General features: G+C 39.3%; 1 protein-coding gene across 2 annotated transcripts in view; it reads left to right on the forward strand.

Annotated features, from left to right (window-relative positions):
- SFMBT1 (Scm like with four mbt domains 1) overlaps positions 1-18,200 on the forward strand; it is a 148,571-nt gene that overhangs the window by 112,187 nt on the left and 18,184 nt on the right. For both annotated transcript variants that reach the window (XM_025376088.1, XM_025376089.1), the window contains exons 4-10: positions 327-567; positions 5,114-5,202; positions 7,688-7,934; positions 8,953-9,047; positions 9,545-9,646; positions 11,510-11,660; positions 14,039-14,121. In XM_025376088.1, the coding sequence (XP_025231873.1) occupies positions 327-567; positions 5,114-5,202; positions 7,688-7,934; positions 8,953-9,047; positions 9,545-9,646; positions 11,510-11,660; positions 14,039-14,121 (1,008 nt within the window). The remainder of the gene's footprint in view (positions 1-326; positions 568-5,113; positions 5,203-7,687; positions 7,935-8,952; positions 9,048-9,544; positions 9,647-11,509; positions 11,661-14,038; positions 14,122-18,200) is intronic.

The following is an 18,200-nucleotide window of genomic DNA, read 5'->3' on the forward strand; positions in this document are numbered from 1 at the left end:
AATCATTCTTGAAAACAATGGGTTGAAAGCTATTAAAATAGTGACTAGTAATTTATATACTTAATAGGAAGCATTTTCTGTAATCATTATAGACTGCTTTGGTGAAAATATTGAGTTCCTTCATTGTCAGATGGAGCAGAGCAATATTGCTATTCGTTTGTTTTGTCTGAATTACTTCTGTAAGTTAGAATTGGAATTTCTCAGGGTTTCCTTGAGATGTTCTTGCATTTAGTGCTTCAGAATTCTAAGTCTTAAAAAAGAACATTGGTCAAATAAATACTCATTTAAGATACTTGTCTGATGCTTAATAACATTTCCCTGTTAAGGTGGACACACGTTTGCAAAATGGATTTGCTCCTGGGATGAAGCTGGAGGTGGCTGTGAGAACAGATCCTGAAACCTACTGGGTTGCCACCATCATCACCACCTGTGAACAGTTGCTCCTTCTCCGCTATGATGGCTATGGGGAGGATCGGAGAGCAGATTTCTGGTGTGACATCAGGAAGGCTGATCTCTACCCCATTGGGTGGTGTGAGCAGAATAAGAAGACCCTTGAAGCCCCAGAAGGTAATGAAATACTTCCTATCAAGACGTGACATGATTTTGCTGTAAGAAAATTTGGATTGTCCACAATCTTGAGGTTTTCCGTCTCTCAAGCCTATAGGTTTACCCAGCTTTTCTAGGTTAGCATTTTGAGTGAAAATATTTATAAGGAATAGTACACATTTTCCTGTCTTTTAAAATTATTTTCTTTGCTCCATAAAGCCTCAGGTTTTTACGATGCTCATAGGGAACACTAGCTGCTTATCATCCTTTCAGACTGTGAGGTTCTCTGAGTTGGAGATTTGTAGATCTGGTTGTTTTTAAGCCCTTTGGGCCAGACTGATGTGCTGTTGATTTTCTTTTGTTTTTATTGTCCTCTCTCCTCATACCCTCAAGCAATCTGGTAATTAGGAACTCTTAAATGAACCAAATCAAGCACCACTCCAGAAGGAGTAGAAACCAAATTAAGCAGAAGAGAGACAATAAAGGCAAAAGAAAGAGAAGGGTGAGATAAAGGTGGGGAAAGATAAGAGGACTCTGGATTTAAGAAAATCCCTGAGTTGGTTGGGTGGGATGGCTCATGCCTGTAATGGCAGCACTTTGGGAGGCTGAGGCGGGTGGATCACCTGAGGTCAGGAGTTCGAGACCAGCCTGGCCAACATGGCAAAACCCTGTCTCTACTAAAAATACGAAACAATTAGCCGGGTGTGGTGGCGCACGACTGTAATTCCAGCTACTCAGAAGGCTGAGGCAGGAGAATTACTTGAACCTGGGAGGTGGAGGTTGCAGTGAGCCGAGATCGTGCCACTGCACTCCAGTCTGGATGACAGAGTGAGACGCTGTCTCAAAATAATGAAAACACCTGACTTTTGGTATTTTTCTTTTAACTTCTTACTTTGATATAATTTCAGATTTACCGAAAGTTATAAGAATCTTATGGAAAATTATTGGAGACTTTTTGCCAAGTTTCTCCAAATGTTGTTAATGTTGACATATATTATGTTTACTTTATCTTGTCTCCGCTGCTTTACATATGTTCTTTTAATGAACCATGTGAGAGTCAGTTTTAGACATGATGCCCTTTTATTCAAAAATGCCGTATATATTTCTGAAAACAAAGTATTCATGTCACAGTAAAATATGAAAATGAGGAAATTAACTTTGATACGATACTGTTGTTTAATCTACAGATAGTACTCAGTTTTTTAAAAGAAACATTGTTTAATAAACATGGTCTTATTTTTATATTTATATCACTTTCTAGTATTTTTATTTTTATTTTCATTTCCATTTTCTTGAGGCAGGGTCTTGCTATGTCACCCAGGCAGGTCTCCAATTCCTGGGCTCAAGTGATCATCCTGCCTCAGCCTTCCTAATAGCTAGCACCACAGGCGTAAGCCATCATGCCTGGCCCTTATTCAGTTTTTGGCCCTTATTCAGTTTTTACCAGCTATTCCAATAACATTTACAATAATTTCGTTCTATTTTACTTTTTGAGACAGTGTCTCGCTCTGTCACCCAGGCTGGAGTGCATTGGCATGATCCTAGCTCACTGTGTCCTTGAACTCCCGGGCTCAAGTGATTCTCCCACCTCATCCCTGCCAGGTAGCTGGGTCTACAGGTGTGTGTCACCACACCCAACTAATTTTTAAACTTTTTTTTTGTAGATACAGAGTTTTGCTGTGTTGCCCAGGCCAGTCTCAAACTTCTGGCCTTAAGTCCTCTCTATTTTTGGACTACTTTCTATTTTGTTGTTGTTTCTATAAACAATACTGAAGTTAGCTATAAGCTGTTTCCTTTCCTTCAGCATCTCATTTCAGGTAATATCCTTTTACTCCCAGTTAACACTTAAAAGTTAAATAGTTAAATTACATGGCAAGAAAGCTTTTTTTTTTTTTTTTTAAGACAATGAGTAGGCTTATACAACTATTCACGTTTTCCGCATTCTTGTCCCATAGTTTTTATAGTAATACTGTAACTACATTTTCAGAGCATGCAGCTATTATATACCATAGTATCTCTCTTACAACCATCATTTAGTTTAAGTTCTATAGTTGTATATATATTTAATTCACTACCATTTCTCATGCTAATGTTACCTCATTAATTTGCTCATCTGAAGCTCATTCCCTAGTGGACTCCTTAGAAAGGGCTCATGGGAACAATATTACTTAGTTCTTACCTGTTCATAACAGTTTGTATATAGCCTTTAGATCTGAAGTTCAGTTTGGCTAGATATAAAATCCTTCTCTCATATTTTCTCTTTCATTAAATTTCTTAAATATGTTACATTCCATTGTCTTTTGGCACAAACCATTGTTAATAACTCTGATGAAAATCATGTTTTCTTTCCTTTGTAAGAAACTTGGTCTTTTTCCTAAATAGCCATGGTGTTATTTTTGCTTTAAAGTTCAGTACTTTCATTAGAACAATTTTGATGTAGCTGCCCTCATTTGATTTTACTATATATATAGTAATGCCTTTCAGTATGTATTACAAGGCCTCTTTCATTTCTGTAAGGTTTACCTGAATTATGGTCCAGCATGGTAGCCGGATTACACCTGTAATCCCAGCACTTTGGGAGGCTCAGGCCGGCAGATCACTTGAGGTCAGGAGTTTGAGACCAGCCTGGCCAACATGGTGAAACCCCCCTCCACTAAAAATATAAAAATTAGCTGGGCATGGCGGCATGTACCTGTAGTCCCAGCTACTCGGGAGGCTGAGGCAGGAGGCTGCTTGAACCTGGGAGGCAGAGACCATCCTGGCTAACACAGTGAAACCTCGTCTGCACTAAAAATACAAAAAGTTATACGGGCGTGGTGGTGGGCGCCTGTAATCCCAGCTACTCTGGAGGCTGAGGCAGGAGAATGGCGTGAGCCCAGGAGGCGGAGCTTGCAGTGAGCCTAGATCGCGCCACTGCACTCCGGCCTGGGCGACAGAGTGAAACTCCGTCTCAAAAAAAAAAAAAAAAAGAACATAGGTAAAGCAGTGGAGATAAGATAAATAGAGACCTGGGTGTGCTCATTGTCGCTGGGTTGGTGTTTCTTGGCCTTTTCAGTGTCTAGAGTTAATGCATTTCTTCTTCTTCTCAGGATAAATTACATCATGATGCTTCTAATACAAATTCAGAAAGATAGTGCTTTCATTTAACTCATCCACCTAAGCTTTATTTCGTTTCTATCATGCTGAAAATCCTAGTTCTCAATTACACATTTCATTCTTTGTTAGCCAGGATGGTCTCGATCTCCTGACCTCATGATCTGCCTGCCTCGGCCTCCCAAAGTTCTGGGATTATAGGTGTGAGTCACCGCACCTGACCATATTTCATTCTTTATTTGCTTTTGCCTACCACGTACAAACAACTATTTCAAAGTAATAACATCAAGTCTACCACTAACAATAGGATTACTAAAAATAGCTTAAGATTTTTTCTTTGCATTTTTTTTATTGTTGTTGTTATTGTCCTTAGAGTATATATCCCTAACTGGGGACGTACTTTCACATTTTACTGTATTTTAAAGTAATAGTTCCTGAAATAGTTCCTCTTTTGTGATTATCTCGCAAGCTCCATATACAGTTAGGTTTCCTTGATTTTGCTTTATGAGGAAATCTGAATTTATTTGTTTACTTCTAATGGAAGAGTAAGTCCATTAACATTAACACTTATTGATATTATTAATATACATAGCCTCAATTTTATATTGTTAAATGTTACATACTTTGTGTGTATGTAGTTTCTTTTTAACTATGTGATCTATCCTGTTTACACATATAGTTTCTCTTTCGGCATATAGAAAGGTTCTTATTTTTGTTCTACTGATTACCTTTATATAACACTTTGTAAGAAAATATTTTCTTTTAGAAATATGTACTGAAATACATATATGGATGAAATTGTATGCTATCTGGAATTGTCTTCTAACTGATCCTTGGTTGGGCATGGGCGGAGTGTGAGGTATAAGCCAGGCATTGGCAAATTATCTGTAAAGGGCAAGATAGTAAATATTTTAGGCTTTACTAATCATACAATCTCTGTCAAAGCTGCTAAAACGCTACCTTTGTAGTGTGAAAGCAGCCACAGACAATATGTAAACAAATGGATATGGCCGTGTTTTAGTAAAGCTTTGTTAACAAAAATAGACAGTAGGCTGAATTAAGCCCATGGGTTGTAGATTGTAAATCCTGGTTTAGATGAAACAGATTGGCCATGAGGTGACAGTTGTTGACGCCAGGGCACTTAGGATTCATTAGATCATTTTTCTTTTTGTATGTTTGAAAATTTCCATCATAAAAAATAAAGTAAGGTACCTTCTGGATAAAATTTTAGGAACAGGTAGTTGGGCCTATTCTCTTTGTTTTATATACAACTCTTAATAAACTAACCAGAAAGTAGCTCCATCTAGAGAAGTATTTTTGGTTTTATTTTATCTTTCAAGCTCTCAAAGAAGCAGTATGTTTGACTCTTAGATCTTAAAATGAGAAATACCTCTAAACCATCTCCACTGGTTCGATTTCTGTGCGTTCTGTTGGCTGGCATTTTGAGTAATCAGTCATTTATTCCCTCATCTAGGCATCAGAGATAAAATATCTGACTGGGATGAGTTTCTGCGGCAGACCCTAATAGGAGCATGTAGTCCTCCTGTTCCACTGCTAGAGGGCGTGAGTATTACTATATGCCACATCGGCGTGGAAAACCCATCTGATCTTTCAAAGAATCTTAAAATCGGTTGCTTATTTATCACTCTGAAGCAAATAAACATTATTAGAGACATAGGCACAGGTATTGGGAATTTTAAACTTACCCTTAGAGGTTGCAAACTGGTGACTTGCTTAGTGCCTAAATATTTTCTGAATTAGTTGCTAACACATAAAAAATCTAATTTCCCAGATTCTTTTATACAGTTGGAAAATAGGACCTTCTGAGGGCTTTCACTCTGAAACTGAGCAGGGGTTGATTCTGCTTCAAGGTGGACATTTGTAACTCCCACCCCAGGTGACTTGCAGACCCCCCACCCACCCTTTTTTTTTTGCTCAGAAGACATTGGACCTGTTGTAATCCTGCCTTCCACCTGCTTTTCAGCAGTCCTTTTAAGTTAGTGTAGCCTTTGAGCTTGTTAGTGAATATAGATCTCTTGACTTTGTGAAATGGATTTATTGGTTATGACACTTCTAAGTTATATCTTGTCACTTTCTGTCATACTGGCAAAATTCTTTGTGGCATATGTGAAATGCAATGTATAAAGGTTCCCATCCCTCTACATCATTGCCAACACTTGTTGTCTTTTTTATTATAGCTGACTTAGTGGGTATGAAGTGGCATCTCATTTTGATTTACATTTGTCTAAGGGCTGTTGATGTTGAGTATGTTTTTTTTGTGCTTATGGGCCATTTCTGTATCCTTTTTGGAGACATTTCTTTGCCCATTTTTAAAGTGGGTTGTCTTTTTATTATTAAGTTGAATGTATTATTATGCATTCAAAATATACATACATTTCAAAATATTGAAAATATTTTTCCCATTCTGTGGCTTTTTATTGTTTACAACATAAACATTTTTTATTTTGATGTAATCCAGATTATCTTTTTTTCTTTTGTTGCTTGTGCTTTTGGTATCATATCTAAGAAGGCTTTGCTTAACCCAAGGTCAAGAAGATTTACTCCTGTATTTTCTAAGAGGTTTATGGTTTTAGGCCTTACATTTACTTCTATGATCCATTCACATTCCCTTTTAAATTTTGATTGGTGAGTACTCTATTTCAAACTGGTTTTTATTTTTTGTACTCTGACTCGTTTATTTATGCTTAGCCAGGGTCTAACACGTACTAAACACTCAGTAACATTTTAATGAATGGATGAATTGATAAACTATTCTACTCTTCATTGACCATGACTCTGCCATGCTGACTTTTAGCTCTCAATCCTTTTCTTCATTTGTTCATATGTCCTTTTGCATATCTGGATATGTAAGTGTCACAGAGCAATTTTTACTGGGAAAAAAATGTAAGGTTGTGTATTAGAAATGGTTAAATGATAACTTGATAATGAATTTCTTTTCTTTATTGTAGTTTTTAATATACTTTTAGATAGTGAGAGTTAAACTTTTCCTTTCCATCGCTGTAATCAAAAGCTTTTACTCTGTTCATTTGAACATTGTTATGACATCAATAAAAAATCAGAAACAACTGAAATACTATCTGTAGGTAACTGGATAAATTATTGCCCATTTACAATGTAAAATATCATAAAATACTATAAAACATGAGGAAGAGTTATATATGCTATTGTAGAAAGATACCTATGATGTACTAAGTGAAGAACAAATTAAGAAACAGTATGTAGTGTTTCCATTTTTCAAAAAATAGAAACAGACTGACTGGCAGAGGTGAATGTTGACTTGTATGGAGAAAAACAGTGTATGCCAAAGTGTTTCTTGTGGTTCTTTCTTTGAGGTGGGATTATAGGTGACTTTGACTTTTGTCATGTTTGATTTTTTTCTTTAATGATGATGATGGTATTTTGATATTTGCTTTTTTTTTTTTTTTAAGACAGAGTCTTGCTCTGTTGCCTAGGCTAGAGTGCAGTGGCATGATCTTGGCTCACCATAACCTCCGCCTCCTGGGTTCAAGTGACTCTCCTGCTTCAGCCTCCCAAGTAGCTGGGACTGCAGGTGCCCACCACCACGCCCGGCTAATTTTTGTATTTTTAGTAGAGACAGGGTTTCACCATGTTGACCAGGCTGGTCTTGAACTCCTGACCTCAAACGTTCTGCCCACCTCAGCCTCCCAAAGTGCTGGGATTACAGGTGTGAGCTACCATGCCTGGCCCATATTTGTTTTATAATAGATGAGGAATTATTATATTTTAAAAATTCTTACTAAATAAAACTACATAACATAATCCTAGAGATAGAGATATGTTAGAGCAATTTTACTGCATTATAGATAGATTTTCTTTAAGATAAACATTTTCATATCACCTAGAAATAATACTGTAAGAGGTTTGTATGATGATAGACAATTTAGTGTCAGTGGCTTTTGAATGGGTAAAAAATACGAAGGCTGGTGTGAGATCATTTAGAAGGTGGTTTTTCAAAAATATTATGTTAATTTCTCTTACTGGATTGTTTCACTTTTTAATCCTACAGCTCCGTAATGGGAGGAATCCTTTAGATCTCATTGCTCCAGGATCCAGACTAGAATGTCAAGCTTTCCAGGACTCTTTAAGCACTTGGATTGTTACTGTAGTAGAAAACATTGGGGGAAGGCTGAAGCTACGTTATGAAGGACTTGAAAGTTCTGACAATTACGAACATTGGTTGTATTACTTGGATCCATTTCTTCATCACGTTGGTTGGGCTGCTCAACAGGGATATGAGCTTCAGCCTCCTTCAGGTGAAGAGTAATAGAGCATTTTTCTTCTGTGGCATTAACATGCTATGTTATTAATATCTATGAGGCTAAAAAAAATACATTCTGTATGTTATGAAAACCTTTGTTAATTATCATAGTAGAGCTATTACAAAACAGTTTATGTGGAGTTGTTAAACTAAGTACCTATTTTTCTTTTTTGTTCTTGTTGTTCTGCTTTTGTTTTTTGTTTGTTTGTTTGTTCTTTGTTTTGAGACAAGAGTCTTGCTCTGTTACCCAGCCTGGAGTGCAGTGTCATACAACCTCCACCTCCCGGGTTCAAGCAGTTCTTGTGCCTCAGCCTCCCCAGTAGCTAGGATTACAGACACACGCCACCATACCTGGCTGATTTTCGTATTTTTAGTAGAGATGGGGTTTCACCATGTTGGCCAGTCTGGTTTCGAACTCTTGACCTCAAGTGATCCGCCCACCTTAGCCTCCCATAGTGCTGGGTTTACAGGCATGAGACACCGTACCTGGCCAAGTGCCCATTTTTCTTTTCTTTTTATTGTTTTTATAATTTACCACACTTATTGATATACTTCATAGACTTCTGTGCCAACCCATACTGACCCTTGACCTAGATAAAATAAAGAAAAAATTACCTAGGGAGCATTTAGCTAGGTATATAGAAAATTGGGTCACAGCAAATTGTTGATTAAAAGAAATACCAATAATATTGGTATTTCTGGAGTTACTGTTTAAATCAATTTGCATTTATTATTATGTGCCCCAATTTGGATGTTATATTACAATTTTATGGATTACAGCAATCCTTGTGATCTTACTGTAGGTATTTTCATAAAGCCAAGCTGTCCAAGCTCTTCGTAGAGCGAAGTGCTGAAGTTAAGGTGCAAGTTCTTTAAGTGTAGAGGGATATAAGTGGGCTTGAACCCTTTTCTAGTTCCAGTGGAAAGTGACTTTTTTTATGTGAATGCTTTCGGGACAGGTAAAAAGTATAAGTTTCTCATCATCTAAAGCATGTTGTCATGTTTTATTAAAGCCATCAGACATCTAAAAAATGAAGCTGAGTGGCAAGAGATTTTGGCCAAAGTGAAAGAGGAAGAGGAAGAGCCATTACCATCTTACTTATTTAAGGTAAAAACAAAACATTTGATAGATCGGTATTGCTCCACTTACAGTAGAGTAAAGCAACGCCAGGGGTGAAAGTGTAAAGTAGCCCCTGCAGTCGGTAAGAATGGAGGGTGTGTTAGCGCTGGACTGGTGATCATCCTTGTTTTCTTCTAACAGTTGTCTAGATTTTCTCCCCAAGTTCTCCTGAAGTAGTTTGAATCTTTTCTACCCTTAACTACATACGCCTAACTTATAAAATAAATTTGTTTTTTCCTCCAGATATTCCTTGTCTTTGAATGTAGAGAGTAGAAGCACTTTCTGTGTTTTTGTTTTTTCCTGAATAGTTTTTTCCAGAGAAGAAAATTATATTGGCTAGTTTTGCACATTTTAAAAAAAGAAGAAAACTATAGGGTTTACCAGAGCTGGATATTTCTGTTGATCACAGTAGGATTCAGCTACATGTAAGTGTAAAATTGATTCAGATACTATGTTTTCATCCCCTTTTGGTGTCTGCATTTCAGGACAAACAAGTTATTGGCATTCATACATTCTCTGTAAACATGAAATTGGAAGCTGTAGACCCCTGGTCTCCTTTTGGGATCTCTCCGGCTACAGTTGTTAAGGTAAAATGGGGATAACTCTCTTGGTAAGAATCCCTGTCAAGGTGACTGGTTTAGGAAATTGGTAGTGTTTTGGTCTTTAAGCTCTATTGATCCAACCCATTTTTCCTTCTAAGCTGTGCAGTTAGAATTACTTCTGTGCACGTTTTGTATTTGTCCAGTTTGCTGTGGCCCGTTCCTTCTTCAGAGCTTGGTAACCCTAGCCAAAGCAGTCTTGGGCCTGGGCACTAGACTAGTAGGGGACGCATTCTTTGGGGCAGGCCTAGGTGTATATAAGTAAAGGAGATTTAACTCCTTTAGGAGGCAGGGTATCTGTAAAGTTGGAGGCAGGCAGTCTTATCAACATCTAACTAGATGCAGAGCTCTTTGGAATGAGGAGATGAGTTGGGGATTAGGCAATTAGTGTTAAAAGTTCTAGCAGTGGCCTGGCTCCAGCTATGTATTCTAGATTCAGATTTAATCCTTTGGAATACTGACAAAAGTAAGAAGTAAGGTTATCAAGGCCCTGCTCAGTCACTACAACTGAGGCATTGGCCAGAGAATTTCAGTTTCCAACTAGAGCAGAAGCACATTTACTGAAAATAGAAGCCAAAGTTGAATGTGACTAGAGGAATAGTTGCTTGGGTGCTAAATTGTCTGATCTATTGAGATTTAAGTTTTCCCTGTCTTGGAAGAAGATTATTCTCAAAGCAAGGAGGGATTCTGAGCCTGAAAGTGGGGCCAGAAGGCCCTATCTAGAGTCTGAAGGAAGGGCTAGTGGGAAGCCAGAGGAGGTTCATAAAGTTGTCTCTTTGGCTGGGCTCAGTGGCTCACGCCTGTCATCCCAGCACTTTGGGACACCGGGGCAGGTAGATCACCTGAGGTCGGGAGTTGGAGACCAGCCTGACCAACATGGAGAAACCCCGTCTCTACTAAAAATACAAAATTAGCTGGACGTGGTGGCGCATGCCTGCAATCCCAGCTACTCAGGAGGCTGAGGTGGGAGAATCGCTTGAACCCGGGAGGCGGAGGTTGTGGTGAGCCAAGGTTGTGCCATTGCACTCCAGCCTGGGCAATAAGAGCAAAACTCCGTCTCTAAATAAGTAAATAAATAAAGTTCGTTAGTTGGCATTTGAAACTGGGCTAGAATTTGAAAAACGAATATACAGTAGCATAAGCTTAAACTAAGCTTCTCACTAAGTTTAGACTAAATTTTGTTCAGAGCCCAACTACATGGGTTTGGATCCAGATTTTGCTTCTTCCTCATTTTGTAACCTAGGGCAAGTTATTTAACCTGTGTTTGAACTCGTTCTCCTTATCTGCAAAATGGAGTTGGTAGTGGTACTTGGGCCAGGTGTGGTGCTCAAGCCTGTAATCCCAGCACTTTGCGAGGCTGAGTCAGGAGGATCACTTGAGCCCAGGAGTTTGAGACAAGCCTGGGCAATATAGCAAGACCACAAAAATTAAAAAATTAGCTGGGCGTGATGGTGCATGCCTGTTGTCCCAGGTACTCAAGGGACTGAAGTGGAAGGATCAACTGAGCCCAGGCTGTCAAGACTGCAGTGCTTCAGTGAGCCACGTTCATGCCACTGCACTCCAGCCTGGGTAACAGAGCAAAACTCTGTCTCCAAAAAGTATATATGTATTTTTTATATATATATTTAAAAAATGGTACTTACCTCTTTCGATTAAGAAGATTGAAACTGAATTGATACATGAAAAGCATTTAATTAAAACAGTAATTATATGCATTATATAACACAGAGTTAACATTTAGTGTTTAGTATTATTAATACCCACATGAGTATGAACTTTTGTAATATGTTTGGCTGTGCCAAGAAAAAAGCACATGCATTTGTCTATTTCATCTATTAATTGCATGTATAGGTTTTTGATGAGAAGTACTTTCTGGTGGAAATGGATGACTTGAGACCTGAAAACCATGTGCGGCGATCCTTTGTGTGCCACGCCGACAGTCCTGGCATCTTCCCTGTGCAGTGGAGTCTGAAGAATGGCCTACACATCAGCCCCCCTCCAGGTGCACATTTGCTCTCTTCTGAGTTGTTACTTGAGAGCTTCTCCTTGAGATAAGATGGCATTGCTTAAATCTTTTGTCCCTCTTCTCATGCCCTAGCCTGTTCCTAACGTTTTTGGGGTCTGAGAAAAGTGTAAGGAAAGGTCTAGATTCCATATATTTACATATTTCAAAGTCATAAATTGAGCTAAAAAACTGTTATTAAAGAGAGTGTGTGGGCCAGGCACAGTGGCTCACGCCTGTAATCCCAGCACTATGGGAGGCCGAGGTGGGCGGATCACAAGGTCAGGAGATCGAGACCATCCTGGCTAACACGGTGAAACCCCATTTCTACTAAAAAATACAAAAAAATTAGCCGGGCGTGGTGGCGGGCGCCTGTAGTCCCAGCTACTCGGGAGGCTGAGGCAGGAGAATGGCGTGAACCCGGAGGCGGAGCTTGCAGTGAGCCGAGATTGCGCCACTGCACTCCAGCCTGGGCGACAGCGAGACTCCATCTCAAAAAAAAAAAAAAAAAAGGAGAGTGTGTTCTATCCTCTGACTTTGTTATCTGTGCCCTCATAACCCCCTAGAAAGCCAGGTTCCAACCTGGGTTCTATGCTGGCTCCTTAGTTCCATTTATGTCTGTTAGGGGTGGCAGAGCGGTGGGCTTGGATGCACAGTGAGCTTTGGGGGCTGGCTTGTGAGAAGAGGCCATAGAGCCAGAGTTAGAAGGTAGATTACTGATTATCTTTAGGTGTCTGAGTCTTATCATGGAGGGAACTTTCTAGAGAGAGGTTTATGGTGAAGAGTAGGACTCAGGCAGTAGGTAGGAAAATAAAAGCTCGTTTTCCTGATATTTGCAACTTTGCAAAATATAGTCTTTGATCCTTTAATCAAGGTGCTTAATTAATGGTTTTAGTTGAGCTTCACTGAAATTTTTAATATTTTTAAACTTAGAGAATCTAGAACATTTCAGATGTTTATCTGATTTTTTAATATTAGCAAATCAGATTATTTGATTGGCAGTCTATGTATATGTTATTAGTAGGTTTTCAGTAAAGCATAGCATCACTTTCTAAATGGTGACTGCTGGAACACTGGGCTGGAAGTATTCTTTCGTGTTAACAAGGGTCATACACTCAGAACCTTTTGTCTTTCATTAGCTTTTATTCATCCAACAAACATTTATGTAATGTTTGCTGTAAGCCAGGCATTGAGCTTATTCCTAGGAAGAGTGACAAGCTCAATGAGTACAACCCAGCCCCTTCAAGGGGCAAATAGGCAGAAATATCAACAGAACTTCCTAGATTCTCCTCCATTAGTGAACACAGCAGAAGAATGCCTGGTTGGAGGGTATGGTGTGGAATAGCCACAGAAGGAAGTTCTTGCTTTGCAGGTACGCTCTGGATATCCCAAGTTCTTTACTCTTCTTGCCACTTCTATATGAAAAGGAAGAAACAATTGTTAAAAACACTGAAGCTTTCAGTGTTGTTATAGACAAATCAACTGTGTCTTTGTAAATAGAGGGAAGGTAGTAGATAACTGAAAATGGCAGAAAATGTACTGTCAGGAATTGAGGTGGGGGCAAAGGGAGAACATAGTGCCAGTCTCAGGTAGGCAGGGACTGTTGGGCTGTCAGAGGGCATAGACTTGAGTAGCCTGTGTTTTGCCTGTGAGACATTAAGCTCTCGGGAGGCTGAGAGCAACTCAGACACAGTAGGCAGTTGGGCCTTGCTCAGCTCTTTGCATGCAGATGGTTCTGAGTCAGCACCAGCTTGGAGATGCTTCCGTCAAGAACCTTAGTAGACTTAAGTGGGGCGCTAAGCTTGTTTTTTCTAAAATAAACACATGATTTAGATTAAAAAGCATTGATATTCTGTAATATATGAATCTGAAAATGACACGAGCATTTGTATCAGTGATATCTCAGACACATTTCAGGAAATAGCTTTAATGAAGAAAAAAAGTCTTCGTCTTTGCAGATTAACTAGTACTATTTGCTGTCTCTTTTCCTTAAGAGCCTGAGCCCTTTAGAATTGACAATAAGAGTGGATTTATATATACAAATCAAATCCAGTCATAACTATCTTAAATTCTTTTGGCAAATCGCCAGCAACTAATCATATAAAATAGTGCTCAAAATAAATGCCTAGTTTGAAATTTGAAAGTTTAAAAATTTATCCAAAGAGTCTCATTGTCTTATTACAGTTTGACCAGAGTTGCTCTGTTTTATAAAATTAACAGTGCTCTAGATTTATAGAATGCTTTTTGCCCCTCTAAAATGATCAAAGTTGTCAGACTAGCAGCACTGGAAGTTGTGAGTGGACCCTTGGTGAGTGGTGAAGCCAGGCAAGCATGTGCAGTGTGGCAGTGTGAATCATTGTTCATTTGTCCCCACCTAGGCTACCCAAGCCAGGACTTTGACTGGGCTGACTACCTCAAACAGTGTGGTGCTGAAGCTGCTCCCCAGAGGTGCTTCCCTCCGGTGAGGACCCCCACGACCTCATGGCTACTATGCAGGGCTGCGGGGACTGCTGCGTTTCCCTTGCTTTCCGTGGTTATTACTCTGAAGATAATCATCTCACTTAATCCAGATGAGCACAGTGGTGATTGTAATCACATGGTCTAAAGGAAAATACATTTACTGCAGAAGTGAATCAGTTAGTTTGCTAATTAAGTTAGTTTTATAAGTTTATTGGTTTTATTTTTTCTTAGCTGAAATCATGTGAATTTGAAATTTTATGATTATTTTTCATGATTCAATAATAGGAAAAACTGTTGAAATATTAAGTGGAGAAAAATTGTTAAGCTTATTTAAATTCTTCTATCCAAATAATACATGCATGTGGTTTAAAAAGCCATGTAGCAATAAAAGGCTTAGAAGGTAAAATAGCAGTCCCCGCCCTACCCCTTTTCACAGTCTCCCTTCCGAGAAGTAACTACTTCCTGTTCTTCTCACTGTAATTCTAGTAGTTGTATTTCTTCATTTTCAAAATGAAAAGCTTCTATCTTTTGAGTCATTTATTTTAGACATGTCACTTGGTTCTAATTTTAAAACTTTGACTTTATTAAAACAAGTTAACTTCACCCTGTCTTATGGTGCTGAGTCTGTTGGTTCTATATTATGATAAATTAGCATTTAGTTATTTTTTGTTTCCTTTCCTCTCTGTCTTACCCTGTTCTTCTTCCTTTAGAGTTATATTACAATTTTTGGTTAAATACAAAATGAGTTTTTACATTATGATATGCATTCAAATATTACTCACAGCTGAGCACTACAATTTTGTTTTGTTTTGTTTTGAGACAGAGTCTTGCTCTGTCACCCAGGCTGGAGTGCAGTGGCATGATCTCGGCTCACTGCAGCTTCTGCCTCCTGGGTTCAAGAGATGCTCCTGTCTCAGCCTCCCAAGTAGCTGGGATTACAGGCGCCCACCAGCACACCCACCTAATTTTCATTTTTATAGTAGAGATGAGGTTTCACCATGTTGGCCAGGCTGGTCTCGAACTCCTGACCTCAAGTGATTTGCCCACCTCAGCCCCCCAAAGTGTTGGGATTACAGGTATGAGCCACTGCACCTGGCACTGCAGTATATTATGATTGTTTCTTTTAAAAAATTTTTATCCTCAGTATTAATTTCCTTGTTTTTAATTTACTTAATTTTCTTTTATCTATTGCTGCTGCTTTCCACACCTCCTAGTAGTCTCTCATTAGCAAAAGCAGTCACATCAGGAAATTTGTGATTCCTAACACTTTTGTTAAAGAGACATCCCTGTTAGCAACCTCCACTCTCTGTCTCTCTGGATGGGTTGCTCTTTAGACTTGCCGTGTAGTTTTTGTGGGTTTTATTGTTGTTGTTTGTTTTTTTTGTTTTGTTTTTTGTTTTTGTTTTTGTTTTTTAGACAGAATCTTGTTCTTGTCACCCAGGCTGGAGTGTAGTGGTGTAATCTCAGCTCACTGCAACTTCTGCCTACTGGGTTCAATTGATTTTCCTGCCTCACCCTCCTGAGTAGCTGGGAGTATAGGTGCCCGCCACCATGCCTGGCTAATTTTTATATTTTTAGTAAAGACTGGGTTTCACCATGTTGGCCAGACTGGTCTCGAACTCCTGGCCTCAGGTGATCCGCCCACCTCGGCCTCCCATAGTGCTGGGATTAGAAGTGTGAGCCCTTGTGCTGGCCTTGCCGTGTAGTTTTAATCGTGGAAATATCCTTGTCACCCAGGGAATTGCCCACTCCCTTTTTGTATGATTTGGGGTCCCTTGTTTTGTAGAGATCTCATGGCCTCCTCTTCCTTGGTTTGTTTCCTTGTTTTGATGGATTCCCATCTCTCAGTAGCTTCCTGTAACAGGGTGCAAGGGAAGTAAAGTTTTGTCGACACTGTATATTTGAAAATGTCTTCACTCTACTAACTTGATTCATAGTTTGGCTCAATGTGGAAGTTAATTTACTTGAGAATTCTGAAAACATTGTTCACTTGCTTTCTAACTTCCAATGTTACTGTCAAGAAGTTAAAAGTTACAAAGCTATTCTTATTTTTGTTCTTTTGTAGGTGACAGGCTTTTTTCCCCCTCTCTGGAAGGTTATAGAACCACTTTTCACAGTGATGAATCTTGATGCGAGCCTCTTTTCATCCACTGTGCTGGGTTCTCAGTGGGCACTTTCTCTCTGGATCTTCATGCCTTTCTGTGTTGGGAAATTTTTTTGAATCACTTCTTTGATTTCCTTCCTTCCGTTTTATCTCTTTTCTCTTTCTGGAAGTTCTTTTATTTGGTTGTGGCCCTCTGGATCAAACCTCTGCTTTTTTAATCTTTTTATCCTTTGTTTTATGTTTCTTAGTCTTTTTGCTTTGTTTTCTGGAAGATTTCCTAAACTTTGTCTTTTGACCTTCCTTTTGAGTTTTTAATTTTTGGCATCATGTTTTTTATTTTCTGGAACTCTGAATAGTTCTTTCTCTCTCTCTCTCTTTCTCTCTGTCTCTCTGTCTGTCTGTCTGTTTTGAGATGGAGCTTTGCTCTTGTTGTCCAGGCTGGAGTGCAATGGCATGATCCCAGCTCACTGCAACCTCTGCCTCTCAGGTTCAAGAGATTCTCCTGCCTCGGCCTCCCTAGTAGCTGGGATTATAGGTGCCCGCCACCACACCCAGCTAGTTTTTGTATTTTTAGTAAGGATGGGGTTTCACTATGTTGGCCAGGCTTGTGTCAAATTCCTGACCTCAGGCGATCCACCCACCTCTGCCTCCCAAAGTGCTGGGATGACACATTATTTTATTTTATTTTATTTTATTTTTATTTTTATTTTTATTTTTATTTTTATTTTTATTTTTTTTGAGATCGAGTTTTGCTCTTGTTGCCCAGGCTGGAGTGCAGTGGCGCGATCTTGGCTCACCACAACCTCTGCCTCCCGGGTTCAAGCGATTCTCCTGCCTCAGCCTCCCAAGCAGCTGAGATTACAGGCATGCGCCACCATGCCCGGCTAATTTGTTTGTATTTTTAGTAGAGACGGGGTTTCTCCGTGTTGGTCAGCCTGGTCTCGAACTCCCAACCTCAGGTAATCCACTCGCCTCAGACTCCCAAAGTGCTGGGATTACAGGCGTGAGCCACTGTGCTCAGCACTTCTTTATTTTTAATATCATACTATTCTTGCTCTAAGGATGCAATAGTTTTTCTTATCTCTCAGAGGATGTTAATTAACACCCCTAATCCACCCCCCCCCACACACACCTTTTGGGAAGTTTTCTTCTTGCATAATCACTGCTTTTTCCAAGTTGCTTGTCTGTTTTGGTCTCTCTTACTCTCTTACTCTCAACTTTCATCTTCTTAGGTGTCTAGTAATTCTTGGTTGGTGCTATATTTAAGAATGGGTGACTAAAATTGGAAGCTCTGAGCAAGTAGATGGAGCTTGTCAACCTTGAACTTTCCTATCTGATTGACCATTTGTTGGGGAAACCTGAATCCATATCATATGTGTTTCTTCTTGGGCTTACCATATCACCATAAGAAGTGTCTTCTAGTCCTCTGCCTGGTGGGTCATAGGCAGGTGGGTCATAGGCAGAACCTCTCAGCAGTCCATAGGCTAACCACTATTTTTGTCACGGCATGCATGCCCTCAGCAGTTCCTTGTGTCCTCTTACCTAGGCATCTTCTCTTTTACCCTATCCAGAGGATAAGTCTCACCTTCTGTAGGGGAGAGGAAGGAATGGTTTCCCTAATGCATGGAGTCGAGGAGCCAATGGCATAACCTAAATGTTTCTTAAATGTTTTCAACAAATCCTCCTTGTTTTGACTATGTCTCCTCTACCTCCAGTTGCCTAGTACCTGGTTCTTCACTTTCTTTACTGCCAGCGTAGATTCGCCTTTCTTTAACTTAGTTTCTAGATCCTGTTCTAAATTTTAGCTTATAAAATGTTGTTTCCTCTCCTGTTACATCCATCTTAATATAGATGTTAAGTTTTTGTCTTCAAAACAGAAGCAAACCAAAAACAACTTTAATTTTTTAAGTTAGGTGTCAGAAGAGAGAACACTCAAATGCAGATGTTCAATTGTCCATTTTGACTCGGGTGCTGGA

The sequence above is a fragment of the Theropithecus gelada genome, chromosome 2 (assembly GCF_003255815.1).
Source record: "Theropithecus gelada isolate Dixy chromosome 2, Tgel_1.0, whole genome shotgun sequence".
Taxonomy (NCBI): domain Eukaryota; kingdom Metazoa; phylum Chordata; class Mammalia; order Primates; family Cercopithecidae; genus Theropithecus; species Theropithecus gelada.